General features: G+C 40.1%; 1 protein-coding gene across 2 annotated transcripts in view; it reads left to right on the top strand.

The window, feature by feature from the left end:
- Positions 1-22,522, top strand: part of abcc5 (ATP-binding cassette, sub-family C (CFTR/MRP), member 5) — a 131,920-nt gene that overhangs the window by 37,981 nt on the left and 71,417 nt on the right. For both annotated transcript variants that reach the window (XM_041182667.1, XM_041182666.1), the window contains exons 10-14: positions 934-1,041; positions 7,085-7,432; positions 7,661-7,732; positions 11,248-11,372; positions 14,743-14,815. In XM_041182667.1, the coding sequence (XP_041038601.1) occupies positions 934-1,041; positions 7,085-7,432; positions 7,661-7,732; positions 11,248-11,372; positions 14,743-14,815 (726 nt within the window). The remainder of the gene's footprint in view (positions 1-933; positions 1,042-7,084; positions 7,433-7,660; positions 7,733-11,247; positions 11,373-14,742; positions 14,816-22,522) is intronic.

Below are 22,522 nucleotides of genomic sequence, written 5' to 3'. Positions count from 1 at the left end.
CTTCTGGTAAAGCTGTGCAAACCATTAATGGCAAATAACAAATATATGATGTGTTATACCATCAAAAGATTTCAATTTGGTTGACAGTAACTTTGACAGTAATTGTTTTTTTAATATTCTTCAAACAATAGTAAGATGCATGACTGGTTAACCCTGTTTCATTTGACCTTACTGGTTGTGAGAGAAATGTTGGCCAAACCACAGATCCTATCTGCAAATAGTGACATGAAGTCAGACAGATGGGACCCTGGATGAGCATCTCATCTGAAGAAGAGCACATCTGACAATGTAGCAGCACCTTGTTAATCACACTGATGTGCCAATCTAGATTAAACCCTTATGCCCTTGTGTGGAGCTCAACCTATGATAGTCATATGTTGTGAAGCATTTGTCAACATAAAGATGGTTTGAAATACAATAATGAATAAGACTTGTATTTATATAGTGCCATTAACATAGAAAAAACACTTTTTTATAGTCTCATTGATTCACATTCAGGTAATGCTTTCTCTACTGGAGTCTTTCCAACAGTAGTGTTATATGATTGGCTCCAGATAGCTCATACTAATGCACTGCACTAATACCAGAGAAAAAATCCAGTGCATGAAAGTTCTTTCGATAATGACTGATATTTTGTTGAAATCATGTTTTTCGTTACTAAGTTTTAAATGGGTGCTAATATTTTCAGGCATTCAGATACAATAGCTGTGTTCCAAATTTACATCAAATTATGCAAATATTTGCATACCATATACTTGATGACTTGAAACTTCAGATTTTGTTGAACTGGAAAATGTCTGTGGATGGTAGAATTTAAAAAGGCAGTCCGACGCAAACGTTTGTGTATTTCTGGTTTCATTATTTAAACATCTGTTTGTCCAATTTATGTACTTCAAAGTTTCAGTCTTTTGGTATCTTGTGTTATTTTTCCAGGCTTTCACTGTGGTGACAGTTTTCAATGCTATGACGTTTTCTCTTAAAGTCACTCCTTTCTCTGTGAAATCACTCTCTGAAGCATCTGTAGCTGTGGATAGATTCAAGGTGAGGTGTTTTTTTAAAAAAAAGTTTGCCTTTTGAAATCATTTAAATGGAAGTGTTGCTTTGAAAGTACCCTTTATGTTATCCAAATTTTGGTCTTCTAATAACTGGCCCAATAGGACTGGACACCAGTAATTATTTTGCTATTTAAATATGAAAGCTGAAATCAATAAAAACTGAGTGTTGGTTGAAGTAACTGTCAATAAGGCAGAGTCAATTTAGAATATAAACATTACAACCCTTACAGCAAATAGTTTGTTCATAATTACCCTCTTTATTCAACATTATAATTTGGAGATACACTTCAGAATTGAAACTTCCTTGCATGTAATGTGGTTCATTACTGTAAATAGTCTTCCATGGCATTGTTACTTAAAATGGCACGAGTAATGAATAGCTTTAATAGGAACATAGGACTGCAGAGGAGGCCATGCGGCCCTTTGGGCCTGCTCTGCCATTTGATAAGATCATGGCTGATCTGGTTGTGGTGTCAATTCCACTTTCCTGTCTGCTCTCCATAACCCTTGACTACATTGTCAAAAATCTATCCAACTCAACCTTGAATTAATTAAATGAATTCAGCCTCCTCTGTTTTCTGTGGAAGAGAATTCCACAGACTAGCAACCCCCTGAGAGAAGAAATTTCCCTTCATCTCGATCTTAAAAGGGAGACCTCTTGTTCTTAAACTGTGTCACCTAGTTTCCCGATGACAGATATTAGGCTAAATGGCCAGTGGTTTCGTGCTTTCCATGGGTTAGAGTCATACCTCGCACAAAAATGATGATTGTGGTTATCGGAGGTCAATCACCTCGATCCCAGGGCATCGCTGCATGAGTTCCTCAGGATAGTGTCCTACACTCGACCATTTACAGCTGCTTCATCAATAATCTTCCCTCCATCATAAGGTCAGAAATGGGGATGTTTGTGAATGATTGCCCAGCATTCGGCACCATTTACTCAGATACCGAAGCAGTCCATGTCCATATGGGCAAGACCTTAACAACGTTCAGGCTTGGGCTAATAGGTGACTGTAACATTCGTGCTACACAAGTGCCAAGCAATGGCTATCTCCAACAAGAGAGAAACTAACCATCTCCCTTTTGCTATTCAATGGTATTACCATCACTGAATCCCCCATTATCAGCATCCTGGGGGTTCCATTGACCATAACTGGACTGGACCAACCATATAAATACTGTGATTACAGCAGCAGGTCAGAGGTTGGAAATTCTGCAGTGTGTAACCCCCACCTCCTGACTCCCCAAAGCCTGTCCAGTGTCTACAAGGTACAAGTCAGGATTGTGATGGAATATTCCCCACTTGCCTGGATGAGTGTAGCTCCCACAACACTCAAAGTTTGACATCATCCAGGACAAAGCAGCCCGCCTGATTGGCACCCCATCCACCTTAAACATTCACTCCCTCCACAACTGATGCATAGTAGCAGCAGTATGTACCATCTACAAGATGCACTGCAGCAGCCTGCCAAGAGTCTTTTTAAACTCGCAACCTCTACCATCTAGACGGACAAGGGCAGTAGGTGCATGGGATCACCACCACCTGCAAGTGCTCCCCCAAGTCACACACCATCTTGACTTGGAATTATATCACCGTTCCTTTACTGTCGCTGGGTTAAAATCCTGGAACTCCCTCCCCGACAGCACTGTGGGTGTTCATATAACACATGGGCTGCAGTGGCTCAAGAAGGCATCTCACCACCATCTTCTCAAAGACTATTGGGATGGGCAATTAATGCTGGCTAATGAAGCCCGCATCCCATAAACAAATAAAAAAAAAAAAGAATATCCAAGAAATGTTCTCTTCTGGTGTGGGATAGGAAATGAAGTACTGAAAGTTTGTACAAACCCATTTCAAAGGTTTACTATTCTATCTTTAGAATCCATTTGTATTGGGAATTTTTACTAGAGTTCATGCTTCTAAAAAGCAGACCATCTTTATTCAGTTGAGAAGAATCTTCTATATTTGTATCGATTTTTAGAAAACTTGTCTCTCTTCTCGTCAACATGATGGATTTCATGTTGCCATACAATCCTGTTGGATATATTGAGATACCTAGGTGGCAGCTTCATGATGTAATGAATCCAGCTTATTTGTTTTCAGATCAATGGAAGTGCACTTTTATTAGTAGGTTAATACTTATAGATATGTGTACAAACAGATAATCTTTTCAATTAAGCAACACCAATTGAATGTTTGTTTTTAAGGACTTGGTCACATTTTCTCAAAGCAGTTAAATCTGTCTCACCTATTAAGTCCCTTAGTAACAACAGTCCAGAAAAAGAAACCTGGTGCATTATTAGCACTAGTTGCATGCTTTGTTGAAATAATTCTCTGCTAACTACTCTACATTTGCCTTGTGTTTTATTAATAGACTTGGAAATCATGCTGTTTTGAAAAGTTAATAAAATTATTATTTTGAGTACCCTATTGAAGAATTTAAGGTTCAGTTGATCTGAAGTTTGGCGCTTCCTAGGTTTTCAGAGGGAGGAGAGGAATCTATTTAAGTGCATCACAAGCAACGTTATTTACAATACTAATTATATTTTCTGCTTTTTGGTCTGAATGGAAATAAAATCAAATTTAATAACGTTGAGGATAAATTTGAAACACTGGATACATAAAAGGTTACACAACAGCATTTGGTCATTGAGTATTAGGCCAGCAACTTCATTTTAGCATGGTAGTTTCTTGATCAGAACCTAGGCTTTAGCATTTTCCTATATGACCTAGGACATTTTTGAGTGGATGAACTATGGATGGTCCAACATGCTGCATCCAATTTCTGTTAAAAGAATAGAATAAGAATTGAACTTCATAATTTGTGTTTCTATACAATATTTGGTACAATCTCAACACCTATCAATCTAAACTTGGAATAATTCTGAAATCAATTACTACAATTTTTTAAAAAAAAAATCCTTTTTAAAAGGAGCTTACTTCTTGAGCAGGATTGAGGATTCTAGTGATCGTTAAGCACTGCTTATAATTTTCCTCCCATGGAGTGGCATTTTCTGGCCCCGCACATCACGGGGATCGTCTGGTCTCGCGAAAAGTCAATGGACTTTTGGCTGGGCCGCCGAATGCCTCCCAATGGGTTCTGCCAGATTTTTCAATGTGAGTTCCTTTTAAATTTTTTGCACCCTTGCACACATGTGGTTTTTATATGGAATAAGGCTGGTGCTGTACCTTCCAGGCTGCTGTGTGGCCATGCATATGTGCAGCTTATTTGGAACATTGAAGTTAATTTAGCACTTTTCAAGCGTTCTTTAGGAGATAGCTTTCACAGTTCAATTATATTTTCATTGTTTCTTGAAATCTATCATTGGGTGCATTCCAGGTACTCCAAAGTACATAAAATTTCCTGATGTCAACTTTTGTGTGTTTGCAAAATGTTTATCCTGTTTCTAGAATGTAAAGAACCTGGGATCACAAGTTTTTCTGTTGAAGAAAGCATTTCAAATCACTCTCCTTCATTATTTCTGCTTTGATTTCATGATTTTGAATAGGTCTATCTGAAACTCAGGTAGTTGGGTAGTCTCAGCTACATTGTGTGGTTATATAAAGTGACTTGGTCTTTTAATTCTGAAAACTGAGGGGCTAACTTTGAGCAGAATAGACATTTATAAAATGGATTTTGGACATAATATGTTGACTTGGATTGTATTAATAATGCTGTATTATGTACACCTTTAACAATGACAGCCTTTGTGGCTGTTGCGTAAAGTGATAAAATAAGTTTCTATGATTTTTTTTTGCATGCGTATACAAGGTATGCAAATTGGTACCAGTCATTACAGTGGCTTGTGTAGGACAGTGTACTGTCTAAAGTGACATTGAATAGTTACGTAATTTCGAAAAATCGGCATTTCTGTAGCTTTTGACTAAAGCATGCTACTGAAGTTTGGAGTTTAGATAATTAGTTATTGTGATATGACATTTCTTAAAATTTCTTTAAATTTGCCGCATCCAGGGATTTTGTGCTTTGTAAAAACGAACCTGGTTCAAAAATTTGTGTTCAGTGAAGCTTCTGCTGTTGCTGAATTCAAAGATGCAAGTGAATTCTGCTGAGATGTGAACTTTCCACTTTTGAATTTTCCACCTTTGGTGAAATTAACTTACGGAACAGTTTAAATCATGAATACAATGTTAAATCATTCTTGCGTCAACATGTTAATGCTTTACAATACCTTGCCTTTAAAGTAAATAAATTGATTTTGAGGAGTGAAATTTCTGGATAAGTCTGTAGACAGTTTTTGCGTTTGGGGTTTAAATTACAAATGAATTAGATTGGTCAGTAGTGTGTTTGATTTAATATGGATGCAAATTGAGTTATTCACTTATCCAATACTCAAATTGAGGTATTTTACTTTTGAGTAATTTATAGATTAAGACTGTCAATTTCATCTGCAAGTGAATTTCAAATTCAGTCTGTGATTAAAAGTGTAACTAAGGTTTGCCCTGTACACATTTTTATATCAAAGATGTGTAACGTAAGCTTTCTTAACAGTTTTAAGTGGGAAATGTACCATCGGGTATACCATTCAGAACAGAACAATCCCAAGTTTAATTGCTGTAATGATGTGCCTGACCATTACCATGGTGCTTTAGATAGTTTTGTTGTTCCCAGGCTGGGAAAGCATTGATTCATGTTCTTGCTTTTAACTTCTTTTTGAGTTCCTGTTGGAACTGTACATATTTGCCCTTGAGTGGGGCCAGCACTACATATGAGAGTAAAACCCCTCTTATCCAGTTGCCTGCTCATGGTCACTGTTCAGCCTCAAATAGAGGATATGGATATCAGCGAAATGCCAGAGGGCTACTGCTGCCGCCACTATACTTCAGCATGAATTACCAGCTTGAGATGGGGTAAGGATTAAGTAATGGATAAACTCAAAGTACAGTTCCACATCAAAACCTTATTGTAGGTAAATTCCAAATACTTGATACCGTTCCAGATAGCAACAGTACATAATTGTTTCAGTAGGGTGATTTGGAAATACGTGCATGCTGCAAAATGGGTTATTGGCTCAAAGCTCATGCTCCATGGGGACTAGTCAGTGATAGGCTGGCTCCTTCAATAATGAGTTATCAGTGATTTTGTTTCAGTACAGCTGGAGCATGTTAATGAATACTCAAGTTTTAAAGCTGTATCACAGCTCATAATTTTATTCACCACTGCCAAATTGATTTTATAAATTAATAAGAAAAATTTCCTTCCGTACATTTCTGCTCGTCGGCCACGTTTGATGCCTGCAAATAAGTGAAGGGAATGAGGTCCAATCTCACCTGGGAAAGGGTGGATAAGATGGTTATTCTCACTTGAGATTTGCTGATGAGGGGGCTGGATAAGAATATAGGCTCTTGGTAGCCTACTACCAATATAAATTGTCCAGAACAGTGAAAATCCCATAACATCATGTAAAAAAAGTGGAATTTGATTGATTTTGTCACCTGTAAATTGGCAGCCTGATAATACACTAAAAACAAAGAAAGTAAGGATGTCTTGTGTGTTAAATTAAAATGGCACTATAATGGGCTAGGAGGTCTTTTCTCAGTCACTGTTGAGCCACATTATGGGGCAGAACAGAAAGTTTGCTGTACATGTGGCAGAGTGCTTTGAGTTGGTACTGGGCATTGAGGGAAAATGTTCCATTACATAGCCCTAAGATTCTGCACATTGAGCACAATGACAAATAAATTATTTTAAAAATATATATTTTTGCTAATAATTCACTTTAAAAAAAAAGTTTTGTTATAAGAGCAGAGCTCTTAATACATTTTAAGCATGAGTTACTACTTTATTATAATGAACAAAAATCAACACGAGCCTATCATTTTTAATTACGTTCCATCCATTTGAGTCTTGCCAGGCTGTAATTGGGCCTGGATTTAGTTGCTACTAATGAGCTCCGTTTGCTCTTCAGAAGCTTCTTCTTTAGCCTGCTGCTGTGTATTGCTGCCTGTGCCATTGGCTTAACCTCCATTGACCAGATGTCATAACTTTACACCTCTTCAACCTGTTCAGAGTTTATTTCTAATGGAAGAGTTTCACATCATAAGAAAAAAGCCAGAATGTTCTCAAATCGCCATAGAGCTGAAAAGTGCTACTCTGGCTTGGGACTGCCCAGAATCCAGTGCTCAGTCTTCACCCAAGATGACTCCCAAGTTGAAAAAAGACCAGCGAGATACCAAAGTGAAGAAAGAGAAAAAGAAAATACAGCAGAATGTGCAAAATGGTCCACTAACTGAACAGAATGGACATCTTCTAATAGACAGTGATGAACAACCCAGCCCAGATGAAAATAAAGGGATTTCTTTGACCAGTCCCAGACTACAAAAAACGCTGTACAATATCAACCTTCGCATACAAAAGGTAAGAAAAAATTTCCAAAGATAATTTGTCACAGGAAATGAGGATTTATAATATTTTACATTTTTATTTTTAAATATTTAACCCAATTACATAAATTACAAGATCTTGCAGTCTAGTTCACTGTGAAATTCTAATTTCATGCTAAAGAAAATTCATTTTTCAAACCTGTGCTTATCAACAATGCCTGTAGCTGAAGTACTAAGAATTGGTCAATATAATTTCTGACAGGAGAAGCTTGTTGGAATCTGTGGCAGTGTGGGAACTGGCAAAACATCCTTGATTTCTGCTGTTTTGGGACAGGTGATGTATCTTAAAGTTTTTATACACTAAATGTTTTACAGATTATCAAATAGTCATACTGATGTGCATTTTTAGAACTGCTTTTGGACTAAGTGTACAAAATGGTAGATAATTATAGAATGGTTACACCGCAGAAGGAGGCCATTCACCCCATTGTGTCCGTGACAATTCTCTGTAAAGCAAATAATTTAGACCCACTCCCCTGCCATTTTCCTGTCGTTCTGCAATGCTTTCTTTTCAGTTAATTATCCAATTCTCTCTTGAAAGTCTCAATTAAAAATGTCTCCGCCACACTGTGAGGCAGTGCATTCCAGATCCTAAGCACTTGCTAGGTAAAAAAACCTTTCCCTTGTGTTGGCGTTGCTGCTTGTGCCATTCATTTAAAATCAGTGCCCTCAGGTTCTTGAATATTCCGCCAACGCGGACAGTTTTTCCCTTGCCTACTTTGTCCGTACTCCTCATGATTTTAAGCACCTATATCAAATTTCCTCTTAATCCTCTCATCTCCAAGGAGAACAGGCTCAACTTCTCAAATCTATCCACATAACTAAAATTCCTCACTCGAACCATTCTCATGAATCCTTTCTGCATCCTCTCTAATGCCTTCACATCCTTCCTAATGTCCCAGTGTTCGAGCTGAGGCTGACCAATATTTTATACAGGCTAATCAAAACTTCCTTGCTCTTGTACTCAGCGTCCCTATTTATAAAGCTCAGAATTGTGTATGCTTTATTAACCACATTCTCAACTTGCCCTGCCACCTTCAATGATTTGTGCAAACACACCCTCGGGTCCATTGCTCCTTCAATCTCTAAACTCTTGGAGCTTTTATATATGACAAATCCACAATTATCTTCACATCCTTTGTAAAGGATTTTCATTATTGTCCTGGCTTTGAATGTAAACATTTTTAATATTGAATCAACAAGAATTAATCATACAGTGGATGAGTAATTTAATCATGGAATCAATTGTCCTTGTAATTCTTCATGTTCTTTTATGTGATTGGTAATTACAGATGGGTTATACCAGCACTCTGGAACTGAAACCATTAGATATTTATTTACAGCATTTTTATATAAAGAGCATGGGGAACAAACAGTTTAATTTTAGAAGTAATCCAAGTCACCTCTGACAAGCCCACTGAAATTATTTAAAGAGGTGTCAGGGTTTTTTAAAATTAATTCATGGGATGTGGATTTAGCTGATAAGGCCAATATTTATTGCTCATCCCAAATTGCAGTTGAGAATATGGTAGCGAGACACCTTCTTGAATACAATTGTGTGGCTTGCTGGTCCGTTTTAGAGGACAGTGAAGAATCAACCATGTTGCTGTGGGTCTGGAATGATATCTAGGCCAGATCAGATAAGGATGACAGATTTACTTCCCTAAAGGACATTAATGAACCAGATGAGTTTTAATGATAACCCTCTAGAAGGTCACCATTACCGATTTTAGCTTTTTATTCCTGATTTTAGTTAACTAATTTAGTTTAAATTCCTAGCTGCCATGGTGGTGTTTAAACTTTGAATCATGAGTCCAGGCTGCTTGATTACTAATCCATTAGATGCAGTTTATTTGGCACTTCAAACAGCATTCAATAAAACTGCTCTTGCAAGACGCTAGGGAAAGTTAAGATTTGTGGAATAGTGAACATTGGCTTAACAAGTAACAAAGGTTATTGATAAGTGATGCTGCTTTGTCCGGGGAACAAAGTAATCATTGTTGGCCCACCGGAATCTAGAACTTTGTCACTCATAACATTTATGCACGATATTGAAGAGGATGTCCGTGTCCACGATCCATTTGATAAGACAAAGCTAAATAGACAAAGAATGAGGAGTTGAAATTTTTTATAAAATGGATCAAGTATGTAAATTGCTGGAATAATGCAGAACGATAAATGTAGTGTGGTGGATATAGCAAAAGGGTTGTATAATGTGAAAAGATATTAATTGGCATAGGCTGAAAAGAATTTGGGGAGCAATTAATCATAGCTTGAAGCATCTGGTCAGTATAAGATAACTTTAAAAAAAATAAAATTAAGTACGGGAATGGGTCTGGTGGTCATTGCCTTATGTCAGAACAAATTAACTTTGCCTTAAGCAGAAATAGTGAGGTCAAATCTGGAGCATGGTTTGCAGCTTTGGTTGTTCTGCTTTAAAAAGGATATTTATGCATTAGAAATAGTTCAAAGAAAAGTGAACAGGATTATGCTAGCTAAATAATGAAGAAATTTGGACAGCGTAATATTGCTTTTCCTGGGGGAAAGACTGGAGGGGGGAAACATTTTATAAAATCATGAACGATAAGCAAGTAATTTAATTTAGATAAAATAGAAATTCAAGATTGGTGGGTTTTGAAAGCAGATACAAAGGTAACTTTCAAAAGGGAATCTGATATGAACTTAGAAAAGGAAATGTTTGCAAGGCTATACAGAAAGAACAGAGGAGTGGGACTAGTTAATTAGGTCTTTTAAAGAGTCTACAGGCATAGTGGGCTGCATGATTCCAGGAACAAAATTTACGTTGTTACAGGTTAGAAAAAGAACACTTTTGGCACCAAATGTTAAATGTATTTGTGGAACAATCGCTGGGACTGAGAGTCAGTTGGCAATTTTAAAAGCTTGTTTGTTTAGAAATGGTATTCCAGATTTCAGAAACATGAGTAGCAGTGGTTGACTTGTCTTTCAGGGAGAGAGGTAAAGGACTGACTGACTTCATTGTAAAATCTACAAAATTTTGTTTCATACAGTTGGTTTCTCCTTCATTGTTGTTTATGAAATAACTTTGGAGTAAAAGATTCTTATCTTTTCAACCATTGCAGCAAATATGCTCCTTCAGCAAATGTAATGATCTTGCTTACAGACTAACTGCCATCAGCAAGGTTTCCACTTCCAGTGACAGGCTAATTATTAAGCACTTGACAGTTCAGATGATTATGGCAATGAACAGTTTAACTGTAGGAATCAAGAAAGCCCTATGGTTTGATCTCCAGTCCTACTGAGTTAGTCAATCTCAATTGCAGTGATAGTAGAGGATCTATAGACCACTGTTTGGGTCGATTTTAACTCTGAATAAGTGAACAAGTTTTAAATGGATTAAAATCAGGGCCAAAATTGACTGCTATCCAGCAGCCTTTGCTAGAAATGCACATTTTTCATGTTCTAGGATTACACAGAATGTTTATAATGCCTTTCTTTAAATCCTTGAATTAAGGAAGTTTAAGGATGCTTTGGAACTTAGTGCTGTGGTGCTAGGTAGTTACACTTTAGATGGCTGGTATGAGTGGCATAGATGAAAGCATACCTTTGTCCTCGGGAGCAGGAGATGTAGTATCTATGGGATGGGAAAAAAAACCTGGAGAAGACAAAAGTGAATGGAAAATATTGTGATTGTAAGATAGCGGGTTTTTTTTTTTTTTGCTCCTTTACTTGCTTGCCCCACTTCTCTTCCCCACCTCCCTCACCCCACCCCCACATAAAAAGAAACATGACTTTTCATTGTTATTCTAGATGACCCTGATGGAAGGAAGTATTGCAGTTGATGGAGATTTTGCTTATGTGGCCCAACAAGCATGGATTCGAAGTGCCACTGTTAGAGAGAATATTCTGTTTAGCAAATCGTTCAATGAAGAAAGGTAAGAATTTAGAAATGAAAATTGTTGATAAAATATGTAACTATTCCAAGTGTAATGGTGTCAGTGAGTTACTTGGACAAAAGAAAAAATGTGCAGCTGATATGGAGAAGAGGAAACTCAATTGGATGGCGCAGGATTTTGAGGTGGTCTGCTTTTACAGCTGTATAAATACTAATCATAAGGTACTAATTAAGTTTGACTCCAAGACTTCTTGAACATTGTGACTGGGAAGAGTTTTAATAATTGCAGTAAGTGAACTATTAGTAAATTCATGCATAATTTTCCTTTCAAATAAATGAAGGAGGACTGGAAATATCAACAATACACAGTGAAATATTTGGGCAGGACGCTGCATTTATATTGCTTAGTTTGTAAGCATCCTCTAACTGTGCCAGAACCTTTGGCTTATTCCAGCCTACTGTGGGCAAATGAGGTTCAAGTTTGAAACTACTTTTGATCCAACCAGAAAGCTGCCAGTAACTAGGTGTGCCTCTTCTGAAAGAGCCACCACTGAAAAATTGTCACAGAAAAACCAAAACCTCAGAGAATAGTTTAAAGTGATGTTCCTGGGGATGGTGATGCGATCGGGTCCTCCTGCTGCCCACTGGTCTTGGAAGGCTTGAGCTGTACTGGCAGACACCACATGCTCCCTCTCCAGGGCGCAGGGAGATGCAGGACATGGACATAGCTGTGGAAAAGGACAAGGTGCAGTCCCACAATGAGGTCTCCTGATCTGCCTGTTTGCCTCCACACCGGGTGACCAAAGAAATCAGAGCATGCAGCCAGAAATTGAGGAACAGTCTCCTCCGAAAGCAGAAGAGTGCTGCACCTTCTCACATCCTACAATAACATGAAACACAGACTTCTTCAGGCCGCAGAATTTACAAGTTGGCCATTAATTGGCTTAACAATCTGTTATGATCTGGTTGTGCCAGTTCCAGACACGGAATTGCTCACCCGAGCTGGAATGCCAGGCATTGACACTATATATTGAAACAGTTGCAACTGAGTTAGGCTGGTCAAGTAGCCAGAATGCCTGATACTTGTCTACCAAAGTGAATCTTAACAACCTCTTAGGGACCAGTATCATTTTGTTTAGACACAGTTTGAAATCCCAGTTACCCACTAGGAGAAAAAAGCCACAAGATTCCATGGTTTTAAATAAACAAATTAAATTTTACTATATAAAGTCAGAAGTAAAACTATTTACAATATCTATCTTATACGCTAACATTCAGAATTAACATGAGGCAAATATGAATTAACAGGCAAACTGCCTGTTGAACAACCACACTGCGTATTAAATGGCAGATGCGACCAAGTCAGATCCCACATATTTCTCAGCAACTCATCCAGATGTCAATGACCACTGTGAGTCACAATATCTCATTAAAACTCTGTCTCCCTGATGAGGATTTTCAATTTTTCACTTTTGAGTTCTAGCCACTGAATTCCTTCAAAGCCCCTCCGATTCAGACTGCCTCAGCGACTGCTTACCTCCCGATGGTTCAATCTCTCTTCCAAGGGCTGCGTTCCATGGGATTCACAAAGCTGCACTCCCGCCTCTAATTACCAGCACAATTCCAACTCTTGCAAACTACTAGTTTCACTAAACTGGTAATACCCCAGCTTTCTCTGAACTCCAGTCTCCATCTGCACCAAGCTATAAATGGCTCTCAGGGCTACTTCTGAGCCCTAACCCTCTCCAGCATGGAACCAGCGACCTTCCACCACCTTCTCAGCTCCCCAAAACTTCTGAGCACTAACTGCCTGGAGCCTACTAACAGCAGCACCCTTTTGGCATTGAGTCTCTTCCCCTGCTTCAGAACACTTACTCCCCCAGTGCAAACACAGATAAATTGAAAACAGAGAGACTCTTAAACTCCACCCATCTGCATGCCAACGTAGCCTTTCAGGGTTCACTGAATGCTTTTAAACTAATTTAGCTCTAACTTTCAAAATGAAACAACTCTCTGGACTGCAGTTCTTTGCAAGTAGTTTAGACATCATATCTACCAAACTGAAAGTCAATAGAGCAATAGTCCTGCCCATTCTGCTGTGTGCATGCTAGACTTGGACTGTGTACTGATATCATGCCAAGAAGCTCAATCACTTTCACTTGAGCTGCCTTCGGAAGCTTCTGAAGACTAGATGGCAGGGAAAAATAGTAGACACGGAATTGCTCATCTGAGCTGGAATGCCAAGCATTGACGCTATATATTGAAACTGTCGCAACTAAGTTAGGCTGGTCAGGTAGCCAGAATGCCTGATACTTGTCTACCAAAGTGAATCTTCTATGGAGAGCTTGAGTCTGTGATGCACTCATTGTGGTCAAAGGTAGCACTACAAGGACTCTCTGAAGGCTTTCCTTAAGAGTTTTGACTTTGAGTACTGGAACAAGCTTGCCCAGGATTGCTGCAACTGGCGCAACCAAATGAAAAAACAGTGCAGCCTCCTTCAAAAGCAAGTGCATTTCAGAGGCAGATAGAAAATGCCAGGAGGGGAAACCCTGATCCCAATCATCTGCGGCATCCTGTCCTGTTTGCAACAGAACCTTCTGGGTGCAGATCACCGTAGCAGTCACCTATATACCCACTGGAACAGAAGCACCCAAATGATGAACATTGTTCCTGTTTGCCCTTCAAGGCAAAGATAACCATCTAACACCTGTCCTTTTAAGAAGTCCATTTTTTGTGGGTTTCCCTGTAGATGCTGCACAGATCTTGATTATGCAGCCAGTAACATGGTTTGCCATGAAGTTTAAGCTTTGAATTCTTGATTTGAAGAACCACAGATCAATATGACGGGTGGTTATAAATTTATTCATGTAGAATTTTGCAAATTTCAGGCTTCCATTTATTTCATTAAACTAATCCATGAACTTCAAAATTAAAAATAATTTTTGTCATTGGATTTGATATTTTGCACATCATCTATAAAGTCCATTTCATAACGTGCCATTGGCCAATCATTGTTTTTATTCAAAATACTTATTTTTGATTTAGACTTGTCAGGTAATCTGAAGTCTGTGATAACACCATAAAAATATTGTAACTTGCCTTGCGTTGTTTGGAAACTGGAAGCTTTAAACAATTCAACACTGCTGCATTATTACAAGCATGCGATCCAGTGATTTTTAAAAGTGCTAATGCTACCCTAAAAAAAATTATAGTTTAGGAATTGCTGCTTGTTGCATTAATGCTTTAATACTTGGCTACTGTTAATATTTGACCTGATTTGTTAGTGATTTTGTTGAAGTGTAGTATTTAACCTGTATTTGTGGATATCAGAAATCTTTGTTGACCTGTGGCTGTTCTTCACTGAAATTTATTTATTAAGTACGACTAAAGTAGCTCTGTCCTCAACCCAGATACAACAATGTGCTTGCTGCATGCTGCCTGAGACCGGATCTTGCAATATTACCCCATGGGGATATGACAGAGGTACGATAAGTACTAGTGTTTTAATCTAGCTATGTTGCATATTTAACTGCTAATTTACTTATTATTTCATATTGTGTAAAATGTATTAATTTTCTGTAAACTTGAGGTCATTCCAAAGCCATCTGTCCATGTCTTAACTTGCACCAAATCCAGTTCCCCTAAACCTCTGTGCTCACTGACCTACATTGGCTCCCTTGAAGCAATGTCTTGACTTGAAAATTCTCATCCTTCCTTCCATGGCCTTGCCCCTTGTTATCTCTGTAATCACCTCCAACCCCACAATCCCCCAGATATCTGCACTGCTCTAAATTGTATTGTGTATTCCCAATTATAATTGCTCCACCATTGGTGGCTGTGTCTTCAGTTGCCCCAATCTCTGGAATTCCCTCCCTACACCTCTGGGTTTCTCTACTCCATTTTCCTCCTTTAAGACACTCCTTAAAACATACCACCTCGATCAAGCTTTTTTCTTCTGACCTAATATCTCCTTATGGGGCTCAGTGTCATACTTCGTTTTATATAGCTCCTGTGAAATGCCTTGAAATGTTTTTTAATGTTAAAGGTACAGTATAAATAAAGGTTGTTGTTGCAAATGACCCTCTGCTGTAAATATTTATGGTTTTTAAATAGAGACAGATTTTATTGCTGACCCAGAATATTTCTCTTGCCTGGCTTGGGCAGGACCAAATGTTGCACCAAATGCAAAAGCATTCCTTTTGATGGCCTGGCTATTGAAAGAGTTATTAGTCAGGATCCCTAACATCAATCAGTTAATTAATGCAAGCCATCCATAAGAGAAGAAAGCACTTGTGGAATAATATAGAATCTCATAATTTCCTCAGGCACATTACAATTAAGTTTTTAAAAGCAATAACATTATATAGGCAAACACAGCAGCCGATTGGATATAAATCAGTTGAAAGACCGATAGATTTTCTTTTTTGTTGAGCGATATGGTTGAGGGAGAAACAATAAACGTGACATGAACCCTGCTGTTCTTTGAATAGTACCATTGAACCCTTCGTGTCCACTTGAAGATGTAAATGATGTCTTATTCTGAAGGTTGTCCCTCCAAAAATGCAGCATTCCCTCTGGACTGCTCTGAAGTGATGCCTAGCTGTTAAAGTGAAAGAGTAGGGTTTGAACCAAAGCCTTCTGGCAGGGAGGCGGGTGAACCAAGCTGTGGATAGAACCAAGAATAATGGTTACAGTACAAATGGAAAAAGTCTGTGTAATGGTATTGTGTAATTAGTTAGTGTGTTTCTTTTGATTTGCATATTCTGAAGTACTTTCCCTACCATATTGGTTTAAAACCTGGTTATGTTTGAGTCCACGTAGGCAAATTCAGCTTTGCGCAACTGCATAATCTAGGAAATCTACCGTCCTTACTTGGCCTGGCCTACATGTGACTCCAGACCCACAGCACTGTGGCTGACTCTTACATGCCCTCTGAAATGGCCTAGCAAGCCACTCAGTTGTGTCAAACTGCTAAAAAGTCTAAAAGGAATGAAACCAGATGGATCACCCAGCATTGACCAAGGCATCGGAAATGACAACGGCAAACTCAGCCCTGTCGACCCTGCAAAGTCCTTCTTAATAACATCTGGGGGCTTGTGCCAAAATTGGGAGAGCTGTCTCACAGATAGTTAAGCAACAGCCTGCCATAGTTATACTCTCAGAATCATACCTTACACATAATGTGCCAGATACCAGCATCACCACCCCGGGTATGCCCTGTCCACCTGCAGGACTGACCCAGCAGATGCGGTAGCACGGTGGTACATAGTCAGGAGGGAATTGCCTAAGGAGTCCTCAACATCGACTGCGGACTCTATGAAGTCTCATGACATCTGGTCAAACATGTGCAAGGGATCCTCCTTCTGATTACCAAAGCCACCCCCCACTTCGACTGAGCTGATGAATCAGTACTCCCCCATGTTGAACACCACATGGAGGAAGCACCGAAGGGTGCAGAATGTACTCTGGGTGGGGGACTTCAATGTCCATCACCAAGAGTGGCTTGGTAGCACCAGTACAAACCGAGCTGGCCAAGTCTCAAAGGGGTTAGCTGCCAGACTGGGTCTGTGCCAGGAGGTGAGGAAAACCAACAAGAGGGAGAAACATACTTGATCTGACCCTCACCACAGATGCATCTGTCTGTGACAGTATTGGTAGGAGTATTAGAGGCAAGGTACTAGCATGAATAGAAGATTGGCTGTCTGGCAAGAGGCAGAGAGTGGGGATAAGGGGTTCCTTCTCAGTTGGGACCACAACTTTTCACTTTATACATTAATGATCTAGATGAAGGAACTGAGGGCATCCTGGCTAAGTTTGCAGATGATACAAAGATAGGTGGAGGGACAGGTAGTATTGAGGAGGCGGGGAGGCTGCAGAAGGATTTGGACATGTTAAGAGAATGGGCAAAGAAGTGGCAGATGGAATACAACGTGGGGAAGTGTGAGGTCATGCACTTTGGTAGGAAGAATAGAGGCATAGACTATTTTCTAAATGGGGAGAGACTTCAGAAATCTGGAGTGCAAAGGGACTTGGGAGTCCTAGTCCAGGATTCTCTTAAGGTTAACTTGCAGGTTGAGTCGGTAGTTAGGAAGGCAAATGCAATGCTGGCATTTATTTTGAGAGGACTAGAATATAAAAGCAGGGATGTGATGCTGAGGCTTTATGAGGCTCTGGTCAGACCACATTTAGAATACTGTGAGCAATTTTGGGACCCGTATCTCAGGAAGGATGTGCTGGCCCTGGAGAGGGTCCAGAGGAGGTTCACCAGAACAATCTCAGGAATGAAAGGCTTAACATATGAGGAACGTTTGAGGACTCTGGGTCTATACTCGATGGAGTTTAGAAGGATGAGGGGGGATCTGATTGAAACTTTCAGAATACTGAAAGGCCTGGATAGAGTGGATGTGGGGAAGATGTTTCCGTTAGTAGGAGAGACTAGGACCCGAGGGCACAGCCTCAGAGTAAAGGGAAAACCTTTTAGAACAGAGATGAGGAGAAACTTCTTTAGCCAGAGAGTGAGGGATCTATGGAATTCATTGCCACAGAAGGCTGTGAAGGCCAGGTCATTGAGTGTATTTAGGACTGAGATAGATAGGTCCTTGATTGGTAAGGGGATCTAAGGTTACGGGGAGAAGGTGGAAGAATGGGGTTGAGAAACTTATCAGCCATGATTGAATGGCGGAGCAGACCCGATGGCCCAAATGGCCTAATTTCTGCTCCTATGTCTTATGGTGTGACCACCGCACAGTCCTTGTAGAGACGAAATCCCGTCTTCATGTTGAGGATACCATTCATCCTGTTGTGTGGTACTATCACCATGCTAAATGGGATAGATTTTGAACCGATCTAGCAACTCAAGACTGGGCATCCATGAGGCACTGTGGGCCATGAGCAGCAGAATTGTACTCAACCAAGTACTTGTAAGCTCATGGCCTGGCATATCCGTTACTCTACTGTTACCACCAAGCCAGGGGATAAAGCCTGGTTCAGTGAAGAGTACAGGAGGTCATGCCAGAAGCAGCACCTGGCATACCTAAAAATGAGGTGTCAACCTGGTGAAGCTACAACCCAGGACTATTTGCTTGCCAAACAGCATAAGCAGCAAGCGTTGGGAGAGCTAAATGATCCCACAGCTAACAGATCCAATCTAAGTTCTAACGTTCTGCCACTTCCAGTCGTGAATAGTGGCGGACAGGTAAACAAGGAGGAGGCTCCACAGACATCCCTATTCTCCATGATGGGGACATGAGTGCGAAAGATAAGGCTGAAGCATTCACAACAATCCTCAGCCAGAAGTGACAAGTGAATGGTCCATCTTGGCCTCCTCTGGAGGCCCCCAGCATCACAGATGTCAGTCTTCAGCCAATTTGATTCGCTCCATGTGATACCAAGAAATGGCAAAAGACACTGGATACTGCAAAAGCTATGGGACCTGACAATAATCCAGCAATAGTATTGAATACCTGTACTCCAGAACTAGCTGCGCCCCTAACCAAGCTGTTGCAGTACAGCTTCTGTATTGGCATTTACCCGGCAATGTGGAAAATTGCCCATGTATGTCCTGAACGCACAAGGCCAATTACCGCTTAATCAGTCTACTCTCAATCATCAGTAGATGGGAGGAGTCATCAACACTGTTATCAAGCGGCACTTGCTTAGCAATAACCTGCTCACTGATGCTCAGTTTGGGTTCTGTCAGGGCCACTCAGCTCCTGACCTTGTTATAGCCTTGATTCAATCATGGACAAAAGAGTTGAACTCGAGAGATGAGAGTGATTGCCCTTGACATCAAGGCAGCATTTGACCATGTGTGGCATAAAGGAACCCTAGCAAAACTGGTGTCAATGGAAATCAGGGGGAAAACTCTCCACTGGTTGATGTCTCATCCAGCACAAAGAAAGATGGTTGTGGTTGTTGGAGGTCAGTCATCTCAGTTCCTGGACATCACTGCAGGAGTTCCTCAGGGTAGTGTCCTAGGCCTAACCATCTTCAGCTGCTTCATCAATGACCTTCCTTCCATCAAGCTCAGAAGTGGGGATGTTTGCTGATGATTGCACAATGTTCAGCACCATTGACGACTCCTCAGATACTGAAGCAGTCTATGTCCAAATGCAGCAAGACCTGGACCCAATCCAGACTTGGGCTGACAAGTGCTAAGTAACATCCGTGCCAAACAGGTGCCAGGCAATGACCATCTTCAACAAGATAGAATCTAACCATCACCCTATGACATTCAGTGGCATTACCATCACTGAATCCCCCACTCTCAACATCCAAGGAGTTGCTGTTGACCAGAAGCTGAACTGGACTAGCCATTTAATATTGCAGCCACAAGAGCAGGTCAGAGGCTAAAAATCCTGCAGCAAGAACTCATCACCTGACTCCCCAAAGTCTGTTCCCCACCTACAAGGCATATATCAGGAGTGTGATGGAATACTCTCCACGTGCTTGGATGAGTGCCACTCCAACACTCGAAGCTTAAGACCACCCAGGACAAAAGCAGTCCGCTTGATTGGCACCTCATCCACAAACATTCACTCCTTCCACCACTGACACAGTAGCAGCAGCGTGTACCATCTACAAGATGCACTGCAGGAATTCACCAAGCTTCCTTAGACAGCACCTTCCAATCCCACAACCCCTACCATCTAGAAGGACAAGAGCAGCAGACACATGGGAACACCACAACCTGGAAGTTCCCCTCCAAGCTGCTCACCATCCAAACTTGGAATTTATCGCCATTCCTTCACTGCAGCTGGGTCAAAATCCTGGAGCTCCTTCCTTTACAGCACTGTGGGTCTACCTACATTACAGGTGTACCTACACTACATGGACTGCAGCAGTTCAAGAAGGCAGCTCTCCACTACCACCTCAAGGGCAATTAGGGATTGGTAATAAATGCTGGCCTAGCCACATCCCATGAATGAAATTTTTAAAAATTTCAAAGCTTGTAGATGACATGAAACTCAGAAAGGTGGTAAACAATGAAGAGAATAGTGACAGTCTTCAGGAGGGCACAAACCGGTGAAATTGACCGACACGTGGCAAATTAAATTTAATGCAGAGAAGATTTTACAGGTTGTGCAGGAACAGAGAGCTCTGAGTAGGTACACAAATTTTTAGAAGTGACAGGACAAGTTGAGAAAGCTGTTTAAAAAGTTCCTTTGCTGTATAAATACCGGCACAATAGAGGGTATAAAAACAAGTTATATTAAACTTTTATAAAACACTGGTTCGGCCACCTCAACTGGAGTTCTGTGGCCAGTTCTGGGGATCACACTTCAGGAAAGATGCGATGACCTTGGAGAGGGTACAAAAATGGGGGTGAAAAAGAGTAAACTAGACAAGAATGAAAAAACAGATGTTGAGAGCTTTTGCAAGTATATAAAAAGGAGAGTAGCTAAAGTAAATGTTGGTCCCTTAGAAGCAGAGACAGCAGAAATTAATATGGAGAATGAGGAAATGACAGAGACATTGAAAAAATATTTTGTCTGTCTTCACAGTAGAAGATACAAGTTATATACCAGAAATAGAGGGTAACCTAGGTGCTAAAAAGAGAGAGGAAAGTAAGATAATTAATAGCAACAGAGATAAAGTACTGGAGAAACAAGGGACAATTGCCTACATCCTAGAATTCTAAGAGTTAGCCTGTACATCTATCTCTGCAGCTATGATTTTCCAAAATTCCCTAGATTCTAGAATGTCCTAGCAGATTGGTAGTTAGCAATATAGAAACAAGTGAACTATAGGCCAGTTAGATTGACATCAGTGAAAGTGCTAAAATCTATTATTAAGCAAGTCTTGGCAATACACTTAGAAAATCATAACATAACCAGACAAAGTCAACATGGTTTTACAAAAGGAAAATTGTGATTTACAAATTTATTAGAGTTTTTTGAGGATGCAACTGGTAGGATGCAGTATACCAATAGATGTTGCGTATTTGTATTTTTCAAAAGACATTTGATAAGGTGGCACACACAAGGTGATACACATGATAAGGGCTCTTGGAGTTCGGGTAATACATTAGCACAGATAGAAGACTGGTTAATTGACAGTATATAAAGTGTGAAGATAAATGGGGCATTTTCACGTGGCAAGCTGTGACTAGTGGAGTGCTGCACGGGTCAGTGCTTGGTCCTTGGCTATTTGCAATCTATATTAATGACTTAGACGAAGAGACAGAGAGTAATGTATTTAAGATACCATACAAAGCTAGGTAAGAATGCCAAGCTGTAAGGAGAACACAAAGGCTGCAGACAGATATGAGCAGGTTAAGTGAGTGGGCAACAAGGTTTGGCAGATGAAGTATAATTTGGGGAAGTGTGAGGTTATTCACTTAAGAATAGGAAAGCAGAATATTTTTTGAAAAGATGTGAAACTTGTAAATATTGATGTTACGAGGGACTTGGGTGTATTCGTACAAGGAGTTATACGGTTACTATATAAGTACAGCAAGCAATTAGGGAGGTAGATGGCATGTTGGCCATTATCGTAAGAGAATTAGGAAGCCCTTATATAGTTACACAGGGCTTTGGTGGGACCACACCTGGAAAACTGTACAGTGTTGGTCTCCACATTTAGGGAAGGATATACTTGCATTGGAGGCAGTGCATGAAGATGCACCAGATTAGTCCCTGGGATAAGAAGGATGTTCTATGATGAGAAGGTAAGCAAATTGGGTCTATATTCTCAGGATTTTAGAAGAATGAGAGGTGATCTCTTTTGAAACATAAAATTCTGAAGGAGCGTGACAGCATAGATACTGAGAGGTTGTTTCCCCTGGTTGGGAAATCTAAATCATGGCACAGCCTCAGGATATGGGGCCGATTATGTAGGACTGAGATGAGGAAAAATTTCTTCACTCGGAATCTTTGGAGTTCTCTACCTCGGAGAATTGTGGTTTCTCCATCATTGAATATATTTAAGGTTGAGGCAGACAGGTTTTTGGTTTCTGAGAATCAAGGGATATGAGGAGAGGATGAGAAAGTGGAACTGATGCCAAAGATCAGCCATGATCATGGTGAATGGCGGAGTAGCTTGATGGGCCTCATAGCCTAGTCCTGCTCCAATTTCTTGTGCTCCTAGTTTCTTGGGATATTTATTAGAATTGTACCAGCGATGCAGGACTTCAGTTATGTGGAGAGATTAGAGAGACTGGGATTGTTCTCCTTATAGCAGAGAAGGTTA

Source organism: Carcharodon carcharias, chromosome 2 (genome assembly GCF_017639515.1).
Source record: "Carcharodon carcharias isolate sCarCar2 chromosome 2, sCarCar2.pri, whole genome shotgun sequence".
NCBI lineage: Eukaryota > Metazoa > Chordata > Chondrichthyes > Lamniformes > Lamnidae > Carcharodon > Carcharodon carcharias.
This window is presented reverse-complemented; position numbering and strand designations above follow the sequence as displayed.